The 25,126-nt window shown below is 38.8% G+C and overlaps 1 protein-coding gene across 1 annotated transcript in view; it reads left to right on the top strand.

Annotated features, from left to right (window-relative positions):
- Window positions 1-25,126, top strand: part of SLC10A7 (solute carrier family 10, member 7) — a 192,600-nt gene that overhangs the window by 81,609 nt on the left and 85,865 nt on the right. Inside the window, exon 6 of the mRNA XM_009890754.1 lies at window positions 13,950-13,988. Within this exon, the coding sequence (XP_009889056.1) occupies window positions 13,950-13,988 (39 nt within the window). The remainder of the gene's footprint in view (window positions 1-13,949; window positions 13,989-25,126) is intronic.

Below are 25,126 nucleotides of genomic sequence, written 5' to 3'. Positions count from 1 at the left end.
TGTGGTTTGCTACCCAAAGCATTTGAAATGCGGGAATATTTCTTGGATATTAAGAAATGTTAGTTGGGAAGAGTAGTGCAATTATAAGCCTTCTTTAAATCAGCTGGTTTCATGGGTCTTTTTGTCCAAAATCAGCATTATATGGTGATTCTTGGAAATTTCTTGTATGTGTGTTTGTACAGCTGAAACCTTGTCACGAGCTCTATTCCTTAATCAGTAGCTGTGTCCTGCGCGGTGGCAGGCCTTGTACCGAAGATTGTAAAATAGCTTTGCAGCTGAAAATCCCCCGGTGTTGCAAACCCCAGAAAGAATAAGTAAGCCAGCCCTGAACCGGTTTCCTTGGATGGCACAGCACAGAAATAACAAAGGCGGATGTCTGCCTTTTTGTTGGTGTTGTGGTTTGTTTTTTTTATCCCCGGCTCTTTCTTTCAGGGAAAAATCCAGAGGATGGCTAGGGCTGAAGGTTGCACCTGGAGAGCAGTGCTTTGTGTTTGAAATTTTGTTTCAAGGTCTGGTTCCCGCTGGCAGCAGCGGTGGGTCCTGTTAAAAACCCTAGACTTTCCAAAAGTTGAAAGGCGGGGAGCGAGTCGGCTGGAAATGACGCGGCGAGGTACATTCAGATCGTAAATAAGGACGTGCAGCAGGTATACGTTAAGCAGACGTGGAAAAATGGATATGTGCGTTCCGTGGGAAGGTAATTGGGCACCGGGGCTTGGCGGGAGCTGGCGCGGCCGAGACGGGGGGCGACTGCCACAGGTTGATGGGCAGGTGATCCAGCGGCTTCCACCCGGGCGGCGCAGGAGGCCTGCCTAATATGCTGTCTGCCCTAAGGGCCTGGGGGAACGCGGTTGGATTATTATGTTAATGCCTGAGCCTGCTGCCCTCTTCCTATCCCAGCTGGGCTCCCCGTTGTTAGGAACTGCTTTGCTCTGACAGTGGAGTAATATACTTCATGATTGAAAGGGCAAAGGGGCTCGCGAGAAAAAAGAGCAGGCTTGCACAGATATGTAAATGAAGAAGGGAAGGCTGCAGGAGGGTTCACGCTTAGGTGCGGATAGAAAGTTTATTAGGAAACGAGTAATATAAATCTGCTAATTGAATTGTTATTTACAAGTCCCGTTTCCTGATTTGTTTCTTTGTGCATTACCCCCCCTAATGCTGATGTACAGTGAATTTGAAGTGCTTACCAAAGCAGGCACTTAAGTTGATTTATTTTAAACCGAGGTGCTATAATACACTGGTACCAGTGTACAATGCTGACAATGGTGTATTTTTCAGGACTTTGATTACTCTTTCGTGCTCTGCCGCTATATTGCTACACTACAGCTTATAGTGGTGATATGATTCTTTTATATATTGTAGATAAGTATATCACTCTGAATTTTGTTGATCCTTCCACAAGAGTAGCAGATAGATACAGATTACAGAAATATATTTGCTATGGCGTTAGAGCAAATTGAACTTTGATTCGACAAGATGATGACTATGTTGTGATATTTTTCTGAGGTCTTCTCTGCAATAGAATTGACTAAACAGTGACTCAGTTTTACAATGAATGTATGTGAGAGTTGAGATTCTGTTCTGTAAACAGCTTATCTTTTTCTTTTTTCTCCCCCTATGATGATGATATGGCCTGGTATACAAGAGTCTTTCTTTATCTTTTATCAAACTTTTATCAGTGGCAAACCTTGACACAAAATACCAGCCAGATGTGATTTCTAACATCTTCAGTCATCTATTTTACCCCACAGTGCTGATCACAGACTACTCGAAGAAATAGCTGTTAACCTAAATTAAACTTTTTAAAGTTAGAGCTGTTTTTGTGAAATGCAGGTAGTGTGTCAGATATAAAGTGGTTTAAGTGAGATGCTTTTCTTGTAGATTTAGCTGGTACTCTGTATAAGATGTGATTTCTGATTTCTTCTGGTATATAAGGTTGACTTTTTTCTACCCTTCACACTTTTGTTTGCATATCCCAGTTCTGTTCCTTAGTTTTGTGTTTGCATGTATTGCTATTCTGCGTTGCTATTAAGAAGGTGCATCTGTCTTGGCACTGGGACCTCCCGCTGGGCAGGAAAGCTGACAGCTCTCGCACTTTTGACTTGGCAGTCGTGAATATACTTCTTACACAATCTTGTCCACTTATGTATCATAGGGCATCTTATGTTACCGAAGTACTTTAAGGTGGAAAAGAATTCTGGGTCTAGATTGCTTCTGGAAACTTAGTTTGGACTGACTGTGTAGATTCCGGATGTTCTGGGCTTAAATGGTGTGACAGTCTACAATTTTGCTTCCACGCCCCTTGCCTCATTGGGTGCCCGTGGTGAATAACCATCGCAGAACAGTTAGTAGCAGTATCTGTGTTCGGCTGGAGTCTGTGTACTTAACACAAAATTATTGATTTCTTTATCAAGTTCTCCTTGGAGTTCTTTGTGGGCAAATCAGAATGAGTTGGCCTTGTCTCTACAGTTTATCAGTAAGGTGAGAAGATAGTTTTAACCACAAAATGCTGGAAGATAGACACATTGTTATAACAGAAGTATTTTGCAGTTGAAGGAGTTTTTTTACCAATAACTGCATTTTAATTTTACTTTCATGTTGTATATGCACTTGGTTCTTTAGTAATGCTTTAGAAATATGGAACTTGGGCTACAGACCATGTTGAGTTGGGAACTTTTCCATTCTCTCTTTTTTTTTTTTTTTTTTTTTTTTTCCTTCTTTCTCCTGTGTATGCAATTTAGACTTTGTAGAAATGTTTCCACTTTCTTTCAGGAAAACCTGTATGTAAATATTTTGTTTCAGGTCAGGTTAACCTGTGCCGGTTTTGCAAACAAATAATTTTAGTCATCCACATTTTTCAGTGTGACTTTGGTGCTCCATGCTTTCATTTCTCTTGATAAACTGATCTCCCTGGCTGTATCTTCTCAGTGTGTCATAAGAATTTAATAACAGTGCTCCATTGTGGACCAGCTGAAAAGCTTTGTGCAGCAGTAAGCACAGACAAGCCCATCTTCCAGTAGGCATGACAGCAAGTCAGCTGAAAGCAGCAAAATACCAAAAATGAAATGGTTAAAAACCAAAATTTCAATCATTGTATGAGAAGTGATTCTAGAGGTGGGGGAACTTAATTTTAAAGCAAATGTTTAAATACTGGAATATCCCTTATGCTGGATATTCCAGTTTTCAGCCAACTCTGGATGTAAATGGAAACTGTAGAAGCTCAGTGAATGTTGCCACAAAAAGCATGTGCAACATAGCAAGTTTGTGACTTTTTGCAGTAAAATAAGCTTGAGCATTTCTTAGGCTTGCACGCAGCACAGCCCTTGGTGGGCCTCTGCTCTCCACAGAATGTGAGTAGAATTCTGTACATGAAACCCATAGGTTTTAACATTTTCTCTCCACTTTTTCATCAGAGTAGTGGTTATGTAGTATTTTATCCCATTAGAGAATAAAGTAAATTACTTCAAGTAATAAGAATCTCTTTAATTTAGTTGAGTTGCTATGTATTTTATATATATGAATGAAAATGATGAAGAACAGTTTCATAACTTTTGTGGTTCATGATACACTCCTACTGCTAGCCAAGTAGTTGTGAAATCAAGTCCCTGACCTAGACTTCATTGGCATTTGAGTATTAATCCTTGCACTTTAATGAAGACTAGCCCACTACCCCACCTCCTTTGGATTAGAGGGTGTAGCAGTCCTCTTGGATAATGGGAGCAACAAACTAATTAGATTTTTAAAGATGTTTTGGGCATGCTTCAAAAGAAGGGTGGTGGTAAATACCAATGTTGTAGTTAATTTGTTTTCAGAGAAGAAAGCTGGGAGATTTGGTTGTTACTGATCCACTGCTGAACTCCTTGGGCAAATTTTGGGGATATATAATATGTAAAGATGCACATTTATGTACTTTCTCACTGTGTGTATGTGTAACTTCTAGTTATATTTATATTAATTGCTAATTTAGATGACAGAAGTATCTGAGCAGTATTTAAAAGAACGCAGTTGCATGCATCAAGATTATTCCTCTTTTACCTTCAGGCAGCGGCTATAGTGCTGGTCTCTTCCTTAGAGTGTGCTACTTTTCTTTCCCCTCTCTTTCTACCTCTGCCACAATAGTCTAGCGTGCAGAGCTTTGTCTGGGCTCGTAAAAGGGAACTTCCAGTACCATACAATACTGGCTTATAGTAAAGCCTAACCTTTGGGCTAGGTTTAAAAAAAACACCCAGTAGTTGTACTTCTTTGAGATACGGATGGACGTTTGTTGATGAGATGAAAATCTCCTTATCTTTTAACTGCGACCTGTGACACATTCTGACATGAGCTCCAGAGATTGGGGTTCATGGATCTGTGCAGTGGGTCACTTTATTATTTTTTTTTATTATTTTTTTATTTTACAAAGCTGGTACTTCAGCCAGCCTCCCCATGCTGTGGCCTTCCTTGCAGTAGTGTTTTATTTCCCATTTCCTGGCATTGCACAACTAATAATGAACTTGTTCCCAGTGGCAGTAGTGACAGGGACTTTAATAACAATGCCATTCTGAGCTGGTTTGGATGGCATAACAGTTAAAATGTCTGGGTTTGCTACTAACTGCCCAGAAAGCAATATGACAGTGGGATATTTATAGAAAAATACTGGTCCAGGCACAGCCTTACAGTTAATGCAAAGGGCACCTTTTAAAAAGTGGCCTTGTGCTTTCATTTCACTTCAGCAGGGAAGTAATACTCTTTGGAGTTGTGGGATGCATTGTTTAACTAGACCTCTAATCATGTTATGGATGATGTGTCTCCAGGAGAATCAGGGGACAAGACCTTTAAGTGTTTTTATCACAGCTTAAGATCTCAGAAAATGTGAACTTAAATAAAAGTATGTTTGGGAGGTTGTTATTGCTCTGTATCCTTTTGAGGATACCTTCTACAGTAAGTTTGGGTTTTTTTAGAGGGAAAGTCACTTACAGTTATGAAGTGTTTGACCGTAAGAGAGGATCAAGTTGGCAGAGTTACTTGTATACCACTGTTCAGCTGAGCCTTCTTTATTAAATCATCATTCAGCAGTCCATTTGTTCTAGTGCAAGAGCTAGTGTCTTCACTGCTAAGGTAATAAGCCTTGAGTCAATAACAAATGCATGTTGTGCATAAGGTTTGTGGGTCGCTTCCCTACCCATGTGTCAGTGACTGGTTAGATTCTTTCCTTTTTGCCCTCTAATTGTGTAACGTGGTCTGTTTCACAGGTCAAATGTATGGCTGCTAAGGCTTATAGTTTACAGTATGTAGGTAGAAGGGGGAAGTTACCTTCTGTTTCCCTGTGTCTAGGAAAATTACGGAAATGGGCTTTCCATTTTGGGAAAAATACATACAAAAAGTCTGGCTATATGCCTTCCTGGGAACCCAGAGCTTTCCGGTGTGCCAGAGCCATATGACGTTCATGGTGTAGGTCAGATGCTAGAGCATGGAGTTTCGGATAGTTATGCGCATATGTACTCAGTATGAGAAAGCGTGTGTTGTTACGAGTCTGTCAGCTTTAAATCACTGCTTACTTGAATGTTTACACTGGCACTAAGCAGTAATCTTAATATTTGCATTTACAATTTTTAAGTAGAGGAGAGAAAAAGAGAAACTACCTCTGTTTATTCATGTTAGCATTCAGAAGTCCACTGTAGATGTTGAAGTTACTGCCCCATTGGGGTGTGTGACGTAGGGACCAACACTGGAAGGCACTGTGTCTTATGAGAGTGATTCTGTGTCTTGTACTGCAGCTGATGGGAGGACAGGAAGGTTAAGCTACAGCTTCAGGGTATCGCTGGGCTTGTGGTATGGCTGGTCAAGGATTGTCTCACACAAGGATGAGGTGAGAGTATTGGTGTCTCTGCTGACAGCCCTTCTCATTGCTGAAAGGAAACGGACCATGGTTGTTAGAAGGAGGAAATCTCTTGGCATCCTAAAGGGATAGACATGAGGTTGCAAAAGATGTGTATTGCCTACATTTGTGTTTCTGGGTAGGGCCTAGATGGGCCTTTTTCCCTGGTAAGCCTTGTGAACATCACACCAGTTTTATATGCTACACAGCCATGTAAGCATTGGGTATGGGTGGATCTGTGGCATTTAGGCTGAAGCAAAGAAACTACAAACAAAGGGACAGCATTGTACAGCCGAGAGCCTGGGCTAGTCAGGCACTGTGCACTATGTCTCATGAAGCATCTGCCTCTTCTGTACCTGAGGAGACCAAGTCTTGGTTCTTTCGATGTGGAGATGGACATTCCAACTCCTGCAAGAGTTTCTTCCCTCCTGGCTCCCTTCGTGTGATCTTTCTGATATGGATGACGAAGGCTTTTGTTTTCATGCTGCTGGCTTATGCAAGTAGTCTCAAGCAAAACGATCCAGCCATACGGGACAGTGTTGCTTTCCAACCTTTCCAACGTGGATTTCCTGTTACTAATCTATATATTAGTATTGGTGGAAATTTGCAGACTGACCCATTTGAATTGTTAACGAATGTTTACATTCTCGTTTTACTCTCTAGAAAAAGTCTTTAATGTAGATATTCTCCTGGTTTTTAGTCTTCATCTCCTACTGCCTCTGAAGGAGAAATACCATGCTGACCCTCCAGAACTCCCTTGAGTCATGACAGTTGCTCACAGTAGAGACAGGTTACCATTTCTGACGAAAAAAAAAAGAAAGTGAGAGAGTTTTCTTTCTCTGTCTCGGTATTTCTGAAGCTATTGGTGAAACAGAGAAATCCTTCAATGGAGAACACCACATACACTAAATAAGTGTGTCTAAAAAAGCTGCCTTTTGACATCCTTTTGATGGATGGTTTTGTATTTGTAAACATTATTACCAACAGGCGGTGATGTTTATGAGGAACTACAAAAAGGGGGGAGTGAAAGGCTGATTTTTCAACAGAAAGAACTTGGCTAGCAAGACGTAGGAGGCAATAACTCTCTGCCAGCAGAGCCCCCAGCTTGTTTCCATGCGCTGCTTGTGGCAGAATGCTGAGCGTGGCTGAAGCAGCACAAACTTGTACTCAGGTGGTGACAACCTCTGCCAGCCTGGAACAAATCCGTAGTGTGTGCAGCTTCAGATCCACAGCTCAATGAGGTGTTTTGGAGGACATTGTTCTCTGTATGACATTCCCCCACTGAAATGCGAATGAACAGCATATTAGTTACTGTGTTTTCATTTTCTGGTGCCTTTTCAGCATCATTTCCGTAAAACTGAAGGTTGTTGAACGTGGTTGAAATAAACAAATGTTTTCCTATTGTCAGCACAGCTCTAGAAGCAGGTTGGAGTGATATCTTTTTCATAGTCAACAAATTCTGTTGGACCACAGGGAACATGGCAATAGATAATAACATAATCCCCTCTATATCTTGGTGGGTTTTTCTGTTAGTGTTTTGGGGTGTCCTTGGTTGGTGGGCGTAGGGTTTTTTTTGTGCATGGAGTGGGTTTTTTGGTGGTGGTGTATTTGTTAAGAGATAAGGTTATGTGTCCAGTTCCACTCCACTAAAAAAATTAGAGTAAGGGTAATTCAGTATTTATTTTTAAGAGATTTTTTGAATATCACACCACATTTTTGTAAGATTTCTTTTAAATCAAAATTCAGTTGTTATCAAAGTCAGGGGTTGCGTTGTGTTTTTTGTTGTTTGGGGTTGTTTTGTGCAGTGTTCTTTTTGTTGTAGGTTTTTTTTTTTTAATGAAATACCACTGGTGAGGTATACTGTATGTATACTGTAACGTATACAAGCCACAGGGCCCAATTCATGTGTTAGGTGCGTATTACAACTTCTGTTGAATTCAATATGGAGTGTATATACATCTCCAAGAGTCAAATCTAGGCCCTATTTGTTTCTCAAAGATGATGGTGGAGTGTTAAAAAGGCATGTGCTTTGCTGTTGAGGGGGTAACTGTGCAGCTAGAGATTTTGCTGAGCCGTTAACACTACCTCTCTTATTTTTGCCATGCTGCAGCAGGATTTTTGTATGCATTTTAACAGTTATTTAAGAGTCCCCATATGCTTAGAAAAGAATCTGAATATATGTGCCTTTTTAAAAGCTGCATCATAACTAGGTTATTCCATCAATACAGTAGAATGACTGGAAGCTGCAGTTGGAACAATATGTAAAAATACAGCTTGTAAAAGATTTCCTTTATTAACTGTCATCATCCACAGAATATATGTTCAAATAAACGTTGTGTAATAACTAAATTTGAGATTAATAGGCCCCTTAAGAAACAGCGAAGTCATTCAGGATAGTCAGTGAAAAATAGCCTGTAAGACTGTAACATGCACATATTGTCCTGCTTACATGCTCTCTCTGGTGTCATTCCCATTTATCAATGTCGGCAGGCTCTGTTCTCATTAAAACACTCTTGCACAAAAGCAACTTAATTTTCTTAAGAGAAGAGGACACCTGATTCAATTTGGTGCTCAAAACCAGGAACTTCAATATATATATTTTTTCCCCGTCTGAACTCAGATGAATAGTTATGAACAGCAACACAGATTAAACCTTATTAGGTATATTTATATTCTGTTTGCAGTAACAGTGCTGTGGCAAATAGCTTTCTACAGAGCTGTAACATCTTATTAATGGAAACAGCAGTTAAGACATGAGCTGCGGTAACACTCACATGAGATTTTATTTTTAAATAGGAAATTGAAGGAGTTGTTTAAAGGGACTCTGCAAACTCATTCAAGCTACTTCTGATGTCCTGCCTTCTTCCTCCACCTTCCTGAACTACACTGATCTCTTTGGGTAGATAAAATTTCCTCTTCTGTCCTGTTTGGTCAAACTATTTCCATCACTTTCTTCAGTCATGAAGACACCTCCCGCTAGACCAGGTTACTTAATCCCCATCCAGCCTGGCCTTGAACACCTCCAGGGATGGGGCATCTACAGCCTCTCTGGGCAACCTGTTCCAGTGTCTCACCACCTTGGCAATAAAGAATCTTGTCTGCATATGATGTAAATATTCCTTGTCTTTCTCTAGTTCTTTCCTCCTCTTCTGGGTTTTTCTCTCCATTGTGCCATGTGTGTTAAATAGGATATTTAGTCTTACGTCTGGTACTTGAGCTGTATATCCCACTAGTGCATGTCTGAAAATCGGTAAGGTTTTAACTGCAGGTAATTGCGGGCATACGCAGAGCAACTTTGTATGATGCCCAGGCTGCTTCCTTCTGAGACATTTTGAGGCCATTTAGTTTCATTACTCTGCATCTGTGGCCTTGGCCCTGGAACATCCTTTCTACAGAGCAGGGGTGACTGGGGACCAGACAGGTCCTACTGTGCGTAGCATGTGCTCTGTCAGCTGTGAGGTGCCTGGGGGTAAGCGTGGGGTTAAGTACAGTTAGGAAGGTTAACTCACTAAAGGCTGCCAAATGACACTCAAGAATCAAATGTTTTAATGTTAAAAAAAATATGTATACATATTGGCGAAAACCGCTTTTACTTTTTTATATGGCCCACATATAAAACTATGAGGCACGGTTGTTTCCCTGTGACTCTGCAGTGGATGAAATTGTAGTTCCCGTAGAGTTGCACATAACGATTTCATTCGAATCCTGCCGATAGTGATAAAAAGTTGGTTTTTGACCCAGATGTTCCAAATGTTGCCAGTGTATCTTTTCCTCTTCTTTAATATAGTCCTGCTACATTATTATCAAAAGATACCAATAAATTCCAAGAGAGTTTAGTTTGGTCCCAAAATAAAAGGAAATGGAACAGAGTCCAGACTGCGTTCTGTATTTAATGCTATCGAAACCTTAGCATGCTTGTTTGATTTGCTGCCCAGTCACGTGTATTCGAAAGCTGCGTGTACTTGCTGCCGCATTTGGGTACCTACCTGTGGGGAAGTGCTCAGCCCCTCGGATGTGGCTTTTCCTTTGTCTTCTACCTTTTATTAGCCTTTGTTGCTCTGAGGACTATCTTGGATCTTGTTGAGGTTACTGTTACAAATCTTAGCAGTGTTTTCCATACACGTATTTCAGGATAAGGTGGGAGGTGAAGGGCTGAAGCTTTGTGCTAGGCTCAGGTATGGGAGGAGGAAAGTTTGTGCCGAGTACTACCAGATAGGTTTTCTTCAGAGCTGGGCTGGTTACTTCTTACCCGAAAGTGCTCCAGGCCAGCCAGTCTTCCCTGGAAACGCAGACCAGTGAGAGAGTTCCCTCAAGCCCAGTGCCATACAGAGTTGACTGAAATTGTACCTGCTTAATATTAAGTAAATTTGTTGTTTAGTAGAGCTAGCGTGTACTATTTTAAACTCAAGTGGAGATGTACGTGCTCTGCTCTACTAGTCCTGTTGAGAGTACTGGTGGTGACTTTCAGTCTTGTCTCTGAGTTGATGTAAACTTGAATAATTGGTCTGGTTGTTACTACTGCTGCTTTTGAACGTGGTCTGACCTTGCATTTCAATACATGGCTATGCATTTACCTTTTGAAAGGATCTTACCATTGATTTTATAGCGAACTCTATCCTCATATTAATGGTAAATGCAATGAATGGTTTGCAAACACATGCAAATCTGAACCTGGAGTATAATAAGGACATGTAAATGTTTTCATGTTTTATTGTTTCATTTAAGCTGACTGTAGATCGTCTGGTATCTGTTGAAGCACAAAAGGATCAAACGCTAAAAAAAGTTATACAATAATAGCGACTAATAAATGTTGCAAATAAAAAAATGAAGAGCCTAGCTGTATCATGTATCAGCACTAATGTTTATTTGTATCATCCCTCTAAGGATCTCGGAGTGCTTTTTAAGCAATGAATTAATTTTGACAATGCCCTGTGAGGTATGTAGGCAATATTATCCCTCTTGATAGAAGGGAGTTGGAAGCGCCAAGTGTTTAAATTCTACAGGGTCGTGCTACTAGGTCCATTTAATTACAAATTGGAGCATTTGATTCAGTGTACTACCAGTTTGTTTAAGCTGAACCAGAATCACAAATAAAAGCCCCAGGTTTGTGGGTATGAGAAAATTTGGCTTCTAAGTTTATTTTTCAGGAGAAATGTTTATAAAGAAAACTGTAAATAGAGTAATTGACACGTGTAGGTCCTCCCTCACTGAGGTGGATCATCTGAATGATTGTAGCTTAATTTGTGGTCTTCCTGGTATTTTTTTTTCTTCTTTTGCCTGTAATGAACGTTTAATTATCTGCCATGGACCATTTTTGACACTTTGGAGAAAGGGAATTAAAAATTGCAAACTAGTGTAGCCCTGAACCAGTTGTGAATTATGACTTTTGCACATGACTGGCTGAATACCTGAAGCAAAAAAATTGTCGAAGATTGTTGTCTTAGTACTTGTTATGTGCTTGGGAATATTAAAAAACAACAACAACAACAACAAAAAACCCAACCCATAAACCAAAACCCCAACTAAAACCCCAGAAATCTTCTGAGTGGATCGGGAAGAAAGAAAGAAAAGAAGTTTGTTGATGGCCAAAATATCACCATCTAGTATGATCACCATAGAACCATTTAGTATCTCTCCTTACCACCTTTCAGGTACAGAATTTCTCCTGGAAGTGGAATTGCAGTGTATTCTAAGTGAAAAATATCTCTGTGTGATGTCATATCAGTATTGGTAGCCACTGATGTGGCTAAAACTAGATGCACAGTGTCCTTCTCTAAGTGTATCAGTTCTTGCCAGCTACTGCTTTCTTCTTTGTGCATTGTTGAAATGAGCAGGAAAACGGTTGAGGGCTTTCTAGCACTGAAGTTATTTCTCTTGCATCAGTAGACGTGGTCTGGCAGGCTCACCTGCACCGTAAGCAGAGCCTGACTGGATCCCAACTTTTGGTAGGACCAGGTATTTTTGAGACAGGGAGGTAAGTTTACCTGGGGAGGGAAGGGCTACTTTTTATGCTCTCTGTCCATTTTGTGTGGACTTCACCAGCTTTCCTGAAGAGGGTGAGTGATGCCGTTCTTTGTAGCAGACAGAAATGTAGCTGTCGCTCTGTGCACAAAATCTGCATGGGGAGGAGGGGACCATTAAGTTTCCTCCCAGCCTTCTGGTGCAGAAGTGGAGCCCATATGCTACTGTCTTTCAGATCTTAACAGCTGATTTACACTCCTTTATATAGCGAAGACTCTTTTGCAAGGAAGACATCCTTAAGTGTCCTTAAAAATGGAAGTCTCGGTCCTCCCTCACAGATTCAGAGTCAGGATGTAATAAAAGGGATCTTTCTGCATCTTTATCAGATTGAAGCGGTCAAATACAATCAGTCTGTGTAAAAGAATGGCACGTCTAACAAATAACAAAGACTTGATAAACCTGATGGGGTTTTTTTAATGTAATGGTAATAGGAACTTTAAGAGGGATATATTGACAAAAAATACCTTCAAGGACATCTGTATTGAAACTGATCCTTTGCAGCAGGTTTGTGTGCATGGGTGTAATGTGTGTCTCTTGCCACATGACAGTGTGAGCTACACCACTTCAAATACAAGTAGAAAATCCTGATGTAACTCACACTTGTTGAAGAATTGTTTTAGGTAATACTTCTTCTTGCTTTCACCTGTGATCTCTGGCAAGAGGAGCTGTTTGGACTTGTGCCCCTTTTTTTTTTTTTTTTTTTTTTTTAGTTCAAAAAAGGAATGCTGATGAGGAAGAGGTGTTAAAATATGTTACTGTGGTTTACAACTGTCAACTATGATGTTTTATTTAGCTGTATCTATTCAGATGCTCCCTCCGCAACATGGAGTGCCATATGCCATTGTCCCTGTTAGTAAGCAAGTCAGCAAAGGTTTCCCAGTCTGCATTTGTTTTTGTATTTGGGCCGCTGAGGAGCTGTGGTCCAGTGCCATCTTTTATTGATAGGGCCAGCAGAAGAGGAATCTAATGAAATTATCAAAGCTTTGAATTAATTATGAACTTGAATAAGAAAGCTAAGCTCTCTAGAGCCAAGGATCTCATTACCCATTCATTTTCAATGCATCCTCTTATGGAGCAGAAGGCAGGTTCAGCTACAGCTCCTACCCTGATTTTGGACTTTATTCAAACTTGCTAAACTCACCAGCGTCCACTTGTTATTAATCTGTGGCTAGAAGTGTCCAGGGTGATTAATTTGATTCTGCTCTAAATCGTCATGTAAATGGTAGATTTCCCTCCTCCCTTTCCTCTTACTTCTGCTGTGTGGCTTTTCATCATCAGACTGGCTGCCATACAAGAGTTTCTGTTCTTTCTTGGTAATTGGGGAAAGCTATTCAAGACTCACGTTTTAACCTCCTGGAATTTAATGAGTTAATGTTAAGAAATAATACTGCTACCTTACATTTCCTGGATATTTAGGTAAGCACAAACACTTCTAAAGTAATTATCAAAATTGTTTATTTTCTTATTTTGAAAGACTATGGAGTAAAAAGTAATGGTTAGACATTTTGGCCTCAGAAGTGTGGGGGGTTTTGGTTGTTTTCTTTCATTGTTCCTATTTTAAATTTTTTGGTCAAGCTACAGAAACTTCTGAATTTGTCCTTACTTTATTATGGTGAACAACTAAATTAGTTTGCCTGATTAATATTCCATTAAAAATATTAAAAATCTATGAAAATGCAGTGTTTTAGTTAAAGCAGATTATATTTATTTTAATTAATAGATTGATATGTAGAAATGTTTCTGGCAAATTAGAGAAAAACAGTGAGACTAAGCTTCTGTGTAATATTCATAGTTCTTGTGGATATTCCTCTTAAGTCTACTGGCAAGGATTTTCTTCTCCTGCTTTTGTCCATTTCAGCACATTATTTATGAATGCATAAACTAGAATCTATCAGTCTTCATAAGTTACAGGCCACTGGCAATTTTTTTTAAGCAGTGGCTAACTGCCTAATGGTCTCTGTGTATGTGTGTATTTGGAGAATCTAATAGCTTGTTGGGCGGGGGAATAACATTTTGTTCTTGTACTATAGCTATTTTACCATTGGTGATATTTATCTTTTTCTCTCTTCAGGCAGCTGCTATATTTAATTCTGCTTTTGGAAGTTTTTTGGTAAGTAATGCAGTATTTATAGCAAGTGCTTTAATAGTCTTATTTTTCACAGTATCATTGGTGTGTTTGTATTTTTCACATTAGTGTTGGTGAAACTGTGCTGTTTAGCTGGCAAAAATTCGAATCATCTTTCGATTTATATCACCATGACATTAAATACAGATCTTACAATTTCTTTTCTTTTTGCTAAACTTTTGAGAAAAGTGGTGAATAAATTGTCTCTGCTCATGGTAAATTAATAATGTGTAAACACATCTTAATTTTCTCCTTAATGAGTTAACAGAATCTATTATTATGCGGATGTTTCAGACATGGGCATCAATATATTGATTTTTCTAATAAGGCCCATCAAATACTCATTATTTTCTATCAAGAGGCCATGGATTTTGAAAAGAAAACATGACCCAGCTGATCGGAGAGTAGATGCTAATTTACTCAGTGACATGTCATTTGTTTAGCATATTTCACTGTCAGTGAAGCCACTCAATGTCTCTGAGGAACACACTAAAATAGCTGGATATAGGAAAGCAATCAATCCAGTTGGAAATATAACCATTTCTGTAAAAGGCAAAACCAGTATTTGTGGGCCTGATTGTCTACAAAAGATTCAGAAGGGACTCTGCAAAGAACAATAAATAAATAAATTTATGAAGAAAGGAAGAATAGATTTCTTTTTTTGATATGTTGTTTAGGGAGACATTAATGAATATTAAATACAAATTATTTTATAGGTAGGCAAGCTACTGTGACTGTTTTATTTATTTAGGCAGGTAGTAATTGAATTTGTTCTTCTTTACTAAAATTTGTGCATGTTTAGCAGTGTACGTTTGTGATTCCAATCTTGTATCCCTGGAAAGAGGATTATGACATACAAAATGAATGAATGACAGAAGAATTCAAATTAGGAAATTAAAATAAAAACTGAAAGTACAAAATAACTTACTTTTATGCATAATTTTTTTGGTGAAAAGCTGGAGTTTGGGAGTTAATGTAAAGCTGTACTGCCAAGGCAGAAAGTTGCATGGCATTTTGAAGTTAGATGTTGTGCTGCTGCCGTTTTGAGGGACCAGGTTAAAGTTAGGAAGGTGGATGTAAGTTTTGTGGGCATAGATGACCAGTCACGTTTTTAAATTATCAATTCCCAAATATTTGTTCCTTTTTGTCACTTATCATGTCCTCCTCAATGCGAAAAAGGTGCTTTCTGCCTCAAACTGTAGAATCCCAGTGTTAAACAACTCTTAAACCTGTGTATGTGCATGGCATTTTATCTTGTTGCTTGGCATGAGCTCCAGTGTCTCTGCTGTCCCCAGCTTTCAGTTCAGGAGGTTTCCTCCAATACCCAAAGGCCTCAGTTCAGCTGTCATTAGGAAGAATGTCTTTTGACTTCAAATAAGAATTTAGGCCCTAGAGCATCTGACTACAATGCCAGCTCACAGTAATGCAACATAAACATATTTTAATTTCTAGAATCTGTTTGTAGCTCTTTGAAGAAATCGCAGTTAAAGAAGCTGAGCTAGTTTGTGTGTTCACGTAATACTCCTGATTTTGGTTTTGATCTCAGTTCCATGAACTGATCATTGTAAAGTTCTATTGACATATAATTACCTAATTTCACTTTTTAGTAACTTCAGATATTATTTTTTTTTTTAAATCTTCGAGCCGTATTGCAGTAAACATTCTTGTTAAAAAAAATCCCAGGAAAGACTTTTCAAAAATATTAAAGATTAGCTAGACTGAAACCACAGTACCAGGTGATTTTTTTTCTAATTACTAACTTATTTTTAAAAATAAAATTGTAAAGAAAATGCCACTATTAAGTCACAAATAGTACACACACTTAGATGCTTGTTATGGTATCCTAGTTTGAAATCGTGATTATATAGGGAATATGTATGCATGACAGAGAAGATATAAAAATGTTTACTGAAAGCTTTTGCTCTTACAAACTTTTCCAGTTATGAAGCTGATAGGATGTGCCTTAGGGCTGAAAATGCAATAGGGTGATAGTCGGCCAGGGTCTACAGTAGCCAGAGTTGTTTACCAGTTTCACAGTGCTGTAGGTCTACATGGCCTTTAGTTGAGTGGCTCCTGAATGTCACTAGCATGTGGTCACTTACTTCGAGTTTTCCGTGAACAACTGGCAAAGCATTTAATATATGTGTGTGTATATATATATACACACACACTTGTTTAAAGTCAAAACTGTTCTATAAAATATGAAAATAATTGGCCTGGTTTTAAGAAGATAATGGAAGGTCCTGGTGGTATTTTTGGAAATCCATCAGTTTATATTCATGCCTAACTTATGGGCTTCTCTATAGGTGGAGATCCTCTTTTCTATACCTTTAATTCACGATGAATCTTAATCACATTTGCATTTTTCTTATTGGTGTCTGATGATGCGCTGTCTGTGGATAGGCTTAGATGTAGTTATATACCTTTGTGACCCTAACCATATATGTGTCCTGGAGATTATTTGGAAGGATCTGACCATTGCCAAGGCCGAAATTTTTCTGATATTCCTTGTCTTACACCGTGCAGCACATGGGCGGGTTGCTGCACTTGCATGTAGCCCTGACAAAGCCAGGAGTATGTTGTCTATTCTCAGACTATGCCCTGTGGGGTAGTGCCTTTGTACGGTAGTGTGAAGCAAGCTGATTTAAAAGGGCTGAAAGATGTGCTATGCTTTTAACTCTTTTTTTTTTTTTTTTTTTTTTTTTCCCCCTTTTTTTAAGGCTAGAAAATGGTCCTTGGGAAGTTAAATTAAAATAAACTATGGAACAAAATGTCTGCAGGAAAAGACTCAGTGCAATGTTACAATGATACTGAGATGAGCTTATTCAGATGAAAAGGACCACATTGTGATACACAAAATGTAGAAATGCCAAATATGTCTTGATGAGCAGAAATACACTTAGGTTAAGCATCTAGAGGTGTTTTCCCTGGTAAGGAGAGTTATAAAAACTACCAACCAACCCCAAAGTAATTCCTTTTAAACTCCACCAAAGGCCATATTCCTATAAATATGCAGTCAGAACAATGCAGAGAATGATACTGTGCGTATTTACACTTAGCTTAATAATGTCCCAGGTCTAATTAAAACACAGTGTTTTAAAGAACTAATTGTTACAGAAAAGTGTTTTTATGTAGCTAGATTAGTAATAACTAACGATAGATGAATTCAATTTACATAAATTTCAGCCAAGAGAATATTTAGAATCATACCACAGAGGATTGCTCTGAGTTGGGTAGTTAATATCATTATCTCCTCCCCTCATTTAAACAGTTTGCTTTACAATAATTGTGGAACATAAGTGATTTCAGTTTTTCCTCTTAATGTGGTTTTAATAAATCTGGTAGTATTTTACTAATACTGGGTGGTTGGTTATCAGCAAGGTTGCTACTGTAAAGCATGCAAATGCATGCTAAGATCTGCTGAGATAGAAAGCACTGAGGTAGCTGCTTCCACTTTTAGGAGAGGATGCTTTTGGACCTAAAGGCTAAAGAAATTGTCTGGGATGTTAAGTGTGGGTCTGCTGAGATTTTTGACATTGTATGCATTATCGTGCTTCCTAAGCATTTCTGTTCTGTTTCTGAAAGTTGTGCTGCAACAGAAAAATAATGCTTGTTAATGTCCAAAGCGCAGAGCAGCAGGCAGGATCCTGCAAAGCATGCTGTGCTGATGGCTGTTCCATGGTGTTTGCCTGGGTGGCTCAGCTCCTTTGACTTTGGAGTTCACCAAGGCATAGCCTTTCATTGAGGCTGTTCTTGCTCTGTAGTGGAGACACGTGCTCAGTTGAGAGCTTAACTCAATTTATAGTGACAATATAATGCCGTGGACCTGGAGGAAGGAGAGAGGACCTGTAGTCTAGAAGAGGATGTCCTCACAAAATGCTCTGCACTGCTAGACTAGAAGCAGTCTTGTCTAATCTCTCTGCCTGTCGTTAATCTCCTTTCTGCTTGAGACGGTGGGCTGGAAACCCGTGAGAGTATCCAGCTTGTGACGTGACTCAACGTTGTCTGATTCTTTGGTGCCTTGCTGTTACAAATAGTAGGTGTGATAGGAACAGCTATCAGCTTCACCTTAAAGAACTGTAACCAAGATCTTAAGGTCTGACAGGAAATCCAGAGGAAAAGAGAGGATTTAGAGGACTCTGCTCTGGTGACCACCGCACTCCTGAGAAAACAGAGCAAAGGACAGATGAAAAATTAAAGTGTTTTGAGACTTCTGGTGCTGTCTTGGATTAGCTTCACCTCCTCTGTTGAAACCTGTGGGATGAAATAAGGCATGTGTCTAGGCTACATAAGTCCATCTGAAGGAAGGAACCTTTTGCAGGTGCCCATCATTAATTTAATCTCCTTTGTCCAAATTAAGTATATATGATTTTGTTGCTTTATCTGACCATCTTCCGAAGGGGACAAAGCTGATTCATATTCTTCAAAAACTCAACTAATTTTTGGAGCAGGCACTTGCCTAATCAAATCAAGGCTAGTGTTTTTATTTACATTGTCTTCCAAATGAAAGCTAAAGCTAGCAGGGAATATGAAAGTTAGCTTCTCACATATACACAAAGCATAGTTGGTTAATGAAAATGTATGGAATTCTTATCTACTCTGCTCTAGCAGGCATAATGATTTACACAGCCTGACAGCACTAGTGCAGCAAGTAAATGCATTAGTCATAGTGTCCATTTTTCTTGCAAATTTGTGACACAGATTTAATTATGGGAATGACCAGCAACTTACAAATCTAATTTTGGTAGGCTGAGCCAACTTTTTTATTTTAATAACAATGGATTTTTTAGCAATGATTTCATTACTATTTAAAGAAATCCACCCGTATGGAAATAACCAATTGGCTGAATTTATTTACTTTATTTTTACCTTAATGGATGTTGAATGGTTTAGGCTTATATTGTGGGTTGTTTTTTTTTTTATTATCACTTTATCTTAGTTATTTCTAGGATAAATAGCCTTATCTGGCTTAATTATTGCTAGCACAAACATTGTAAATATTTATCTAAAATCAGGCAAATGTTTGTATACCCCTTTGTTCCCTCTTAATTGTGTCTTTGCAGTACGAAAAGGGGCAGAAGAGTCATCTGGGGTTCCTTTTTTACTGTGCTAGCTGTTAACAAGAAAATCTTGCCGGGAAGTCTGCTCACAACAGGTGCTGAATTCTAGATTCAGTCCTGTTTAATTTCAAAGCAGAGCTGCTTTATGGTGTGCTACCATAGTCTTAGAAGTGGTCTCCTCTTCCACTGTGAAGCAGTACAGTGGTGCTGCTGGTCTGTGCTCCGAATTTGATTTGGGTAGCTCTCAAAATCCTGAGCAAGTTCTCCCTGATAATCAGCCACTTGGGAAGCCACCTCAGCCTTGAAGGATGGGGTTTTTGCATGAGTGGAAGGGGATGGCAGATCTCAGCAGCAGCGCATCTTTGGACCAGATATTGTGTACCTGGCAGGAAGAGTTTGGGTTCCGTGGAATTTAAATTATCTTGGGAGCCACTTATGTTGCCTTACTGTAACTTTCTCTTATTTTGTGGCTGATGCTCGGTTCTCTCGTTGGTATTTAACATCCTTATTTTGATTTCTGCTAGCTTGATCTGAAATCTCAATGCAAATTTGGGCATCATCAGCTATTTCCAGTTCTGCCAAGTAACATTTTAAAGTGTGTAGGCCTTCACGCTTACTGCGTATTTGTGCTTCCAGTGTGTAGCATGCTCAGTTTAATACCTGAGTTTGAGTTAGCTTGTACTATTTTGATGCAAGAAAGGCAGAGTAACAAAGCTCACTGTGACAGAGACCTGTTAGTGTGGGCTTAAGAAAAGAGCCCTTGATAGGGATGGTAATTTTGAGGGATAGCTAGGCATGTGCACCCATCCCAGTCATTCTCTCTATCTCTCAATCTGCTTGTCTATGACTAATGCTGAAATCCTTTAAAATAAAAAAAGGAGTAAGTATAAAGGTGCGGTAGTCAAAAAGAAATAAATGAGATCTTGCTACCAAGAGGCTGAGAGAAATCAGGTAGAGGGATAACTGGAAATCTGAGTACTATAACACCTACTGTGTGGTCTGATGACACAGTTGATTTGAAAAGATCAACGAAGTCAGTAGGGATTTACATGGCCAGCCAATGCAGACTGTCTGAGAACCAGTTAACAAATAACAGGCCTGCTGCTGGTTATCTTTGAAACACTAAGGAGAAGGAGGGTAGGTAACAGTAACAAAGGGGAAAGAAAATGTACTATTAAGTTCTCAGAAAAGAGTATCCTCTAGAATGCCAGTGGTTAGTCCCTGTATTTTTTTTCAATGGCTAAGAGTAAAATGCATTGAAATCTACATAATAATAAAAAATGAAACTATTAGCTGTCAAATGTTTCTAAATTATGTGGGCTGTAGCTGGTCTCAGTGCTGTCTTAGTTTTCCCATTAGCTTTTTGCTACTGAGCATTTAATTCATCTCCCTTGGTCTTATGGGACTGAAGCAGCCAGTTCTTCCAAAAAAAGTTTATTTAAAGGGAGCGATAAGTAGGCCATTAAATATATCTCTTTTGTATTCTCTTAGCAGCCCCCAAAAGTAACTACTGTCTTTCTAAAGATAAATATATTTGGGTATTCTGCTCTTTCCACTTCCTCATGTGACCGCTAACAGTAGGTAGGATTTTTTCTTGCACCTACTTTTTTGGCCAGCAACCCCACCTAGTGCTCTTGCTTGGCGTGGTACTTGGTGACTGCTTTTGAGACAGTACATTGAATCCCCTACCGTAACTCCCCATCGTTACTGTTTTTATGGATTAACAGGCTCTCAGGGAAAGAAATAGCTGAGACTATATGTGCAGTAGCATTTCTTGAGTTAGTAAAAACAAACAGCAAAAGTGGAAGTTGCTGGAGAAAATTCAGAGGCAGAATTCAGGGTGTTTCTTGCAAATTGGGAAGATAGCATGAGGGTTCAAGCAGCTTTATTCTTCTAGTCCAATTGTCATTTATGAATTACAAAGTAGAAGGGAGGGAAATTTCAGGAGCTAAAACTGGGCATTCAAAGTACCTTAAATTTCATGATCTGGCATATTTCTTTGATCACATAGTGTGGGGAAAGTGGAAACGGAAGTGCTCTCAGACTGACTATGGTACAGTCATCTCTCTTCTTAATGGAAACTGAATACTGGAAATTTATGAAAAGCTTGATTCCATTTTAAATGACTACTAATGAATACCAGAGTCAAAAGAGTATGTATCTTTGGTAACTATCATTTGGAGAACATCTAGAGGAGGAAATGTATGTGTTTAGTATTATATAATCAGGTATTTTGTTGGATTAGTATGTAAATCACATCTGTGCTGATACACAGTTTTAGCATAAAATCAGTTTGTTGTCTAAGATTACTTTTGTCATAATTTGTAAAATTCTTCATTGTGCTTTTTACTGTGGAAAATATAGCATATTTGTCAAAAGAATGTACTTGGTTTGGGCTATTTTTTTCTGGTTCTGCTTACTTTTTGTTAATGGTCAGGACCTGAAAAAAAACAGTTGCACTAGGACGGAACTTGTATGCAGATCATAATGTTGAAAAGGTCTTGGTAGTAGTTTGTGATGTTTTCTTGTCTTCTGCTTTACAAGGGTTTCCTGTCCTTTTACTCCAAGACAAAGAAAGTAAAATTAACAGGAAGAAATATCACTAGTTCTGTTAGAAAGTAAGATCAAGATGTCAAACTTCTGGTTAAGTCACTGAAGTTTGTATCATGGGACAATGTCATATCGCTTATTTGAAATTAGTTTTAAACATGGTTGCGTTGAAAAGCTGCTTTATTTGTTTCTGACAAATACTTGGAGAAATATTTGCATGCTTTGCTTAAAAAGGTGAAAACTTACACTACAAAACTTCAAACAATTTAATTGTAAAACAAGAGATTTAAAGTTCTTGCAAATAATTAGTTGTGTCTGTGGGAACCAAATGTTTGAATTTATTGGTTCTTTATGTTAGGCAGGGTGATGCACGAAGGAGAAATTGAGAAGGGAGGCACTAGGAAAGACAATTTGGTTTTTATTTTGCCCTCTCTGTAGTATCTTTTAATACTAGAAGAAGCAAAACCGCATTCCTCTTGGGCTGTGGTTGTACACAAACATGTAGTCATTTGGCCTGATTTAAGGGTAAATGTTCCCTGCAGAAAGATTTGGAAATGCACAAAGTATATAATTTTCTCTCTCCCTTTTAAAAAATTCATCAAAAGGAAATGAAAATGTTTTTAGAATCTACTGTTGATGTTCTCCCCAAAAGTTTTAGCTTCTGATTGAAATGAAGCAACGATCTTTCCTCTGTGCTGCAGTGTTGGGGTGAGGGGGAGTGGAGAGAAATCATCCCTTCATTTGGAACAGGATTATTTAAACCTGTGTCATCTGCTTCATTAGCACTTTGAACTAGTGCTACTATATATTCCTGTAATGATAAGTAAATTTTGATTTGTTGCTTCTACTTATTAAAAAAGATTGTATTACAAAATTCCTTTTCTCAAATATTTTCTGAAGGAACCTTCTTGGTCAGCTCCAGTGTCAGGGCTTGTTGCAAGAATAGTTACGTGATGTCTTTTCCCTGTTAGTTGGTGGAAGGTCAAACTAGATGATCATCTGACCCCATCTATGAAAAACTCAGTATGTTGTACAAAATGGGCTCACGCCCTGAAGTGACCATATGTGAGCTCTGACAGGGTGAAGTATTTGAAAATTTGCTAATTTTTACTTCCCGATAAAAAGAATTCTTATTACTTGTATCTAAATGTGGTGACCACTCCATGTCAAATAGAAGAGTTTGTATGTTAATATACGAAGATGGGATGTTGTTTCTACATGTATAAACCATGCTTCTCATTATCTTCTGGTTTTCAACCAATGTCTTGAAAGCTCAACATTGGACACTTTCATTGGATACCTTTATTCTCCTAGTGTTTAACTTGACCGTGCATGACTAGGAACAGCTTTTTTGCCTGACATAAAGCCACTGGATGAGAGCTGCACGTGGTTTCGCCCTCTCTGCATACTCTTTATATGTCGCTTTGTACTGTGGTATGATATAGGTGCTAGCATTGATGCTCACCTCCATGGAAAAGTCATTCTAGCTTCTTGCTCCTGGTGCATTCGAGGCTTGTGCTAATAGCCTGAAAACGCACACCTTGTCGTGCCTCATTGCTTAATTGTGGTCTAGTCTCTTTCCCACATTTTTACTACTGTACAGAAAGTGAATGTTAACTATTTGAAGGAGAAATATATTACATAGGATTAGATAACATGAATAATGTGGAAGCCAGGGTTTTTAAAAAAAACTCAAACCTTTTAATAAAATAGAATGTCAAATATATGAGCATGTCTTTCAAGAAATGATCAAAAAACATGTGAAAAGTTTCATATCCTTTTTAAAATCAAATAATTATCCACCATCATATAATTTTTTGTTAGATGGACAGTACAAAGATGAAAGGAAATTTTATATATAACATTGCGCTTCACAGCCGACTGAAGCAGGTGTTAGAAATGCAGATTAAGTATACTGACTAAAGACTATATAAATTTGAAGTGAAAATGCCACTGCTCTACTTGCAGTGCAGTGCACATGTGAAGTTTCAGATAGTTAAATTATTTATTTTATTGTGTGAGATAGTGCAGCAGTTAGGGAGAAGGCCCTTATGCGTTTATGATGGTGTTTTTTTTTTTTTTTTTCCTGTAATCTTTTTAACAGTACATGATAAGCAGCTAACAGAATTTGCTTCACTGTGTAAGTTTTGTCGTGGAAAAGGAGTACATAGTGCAGCTATATATATCTGTAATATAAGTTTGTTTGCCAATGAGGTGTTTTACAGGAATATGCAGTGCAAACACAATTGTGGGTAAATATAGTTTCTATAGATGAAGGAGACTGAATGTTAGTAGCGTTGCTGTACAAATCCACAGACGCTGGGAAATATGTGGTTGAGTCTTCAGCACACTTCTGTGAAAGTGGTATAAGGTGTTAATTTACAGGTCGTTCTTTTCTGGACTTTATAGGCTTTGTGTGGACGTAATGCTTCATGAGGCACAGCTGCCTTACTGGTGTGGGTGGTGTGAAGCTTGTTAGGGTTTTGGTAGGAGGGCACTGGGAGAGGGGTTGAAGGTGTTTTCTTCCAGCAACTCAGTAACCTGCTAATAAACTGTACTAGCCTGTGAATTTAATTTTGTCATGACTTACCAGGTGCCTGGAGCTAGTAATCAGTCTGTAAGAGGTCTAATGCTCAGATAAATTAGAATTGGAAGTGGATTGGGAGATAAAATCTCTTAAAGAAAGTGAGGAGCAGTACTGAGGCCTTTGCTCAGCATAAGGGACAGTCTATTTTCTCTTCAGTCTGGATGGTTGTGAGAAGGGGATGGTAGGATCCCCTCAATAGCCTAACATCTGGCTAGCGGGGGAGACGGTAACAGGGATGAAGTGCTGTCCTCCATCACCTAGAATGACTGCAAGGGAAGGACGGCTTTTGCAGGATTTTTTCTCAGCTAGTAGTCTCTGGATCTGCTAGTTCTAAAAGCACGTTGTCATGAAAGAACTGCTTTTTTTTTAAAAAAAAAAAAAAGACAATATTGTTTTGTCCATCAGCTCATGGGGTGTGGTGTTTGCATTGGCAGCAGTTCTGCTCTGACTGGAGGAGCTAGTCCATAGTCTGTAAATATCCTGCATGTGGTTGAGAAAGCTTGGTTGTAGTGAGTGGAACAGATATTCAAATGTCTGTCCAATGCTTCCTGGGAGATATACAGCATGCAGTTAGCAAACCAGACATTGGAAATTTGAAAAGGCTGTAAATGGTTGTTTTGCATGTATCTACTTTATTATTTTTTTTTAAATAAGAAGAACACCTAAAGCCAAGGTGTTTCACTGGTTTCCACGCACCTCTACCCATAGGCACCTAGACTTAGCTCTGTTTCTCTCTCATTTGTGATAAGTGGTGCTTAGAGACATGCATGTTTGTTCCTTCAGTGACGGTCATTGTATCTTTCCCTGTGCTACAGAATCGAGTTCCCTACAGTGGGTGCAAAATCATATAAAGTTGTATAAAGTCCCCAGAAAGATTACTTGGTGCATTCATAATACAGATAATGCACTACAGTGAAGTAGTTAGC

Source organism: Charadrius vociferus, unplaced genomic scaffold, assembly GCF_000708025.1.
Source record: "Charadrius vociferus isolate BGI_N301 unplaced genomic scaffold, ASM70802v2 scaffold178, whole genome shotgun sequence".
Taxonomy (NCBI): Eukaryota; Metazoa; Chordata; class Aves; order Charadriiformes; family Charadriidae; genus Charadrius; species Charadrius vociferus.
Note: the sequence above shows the minus strand (reverse complement) of the source record. Positions and strands in the feature narration are given on the sequence as shown.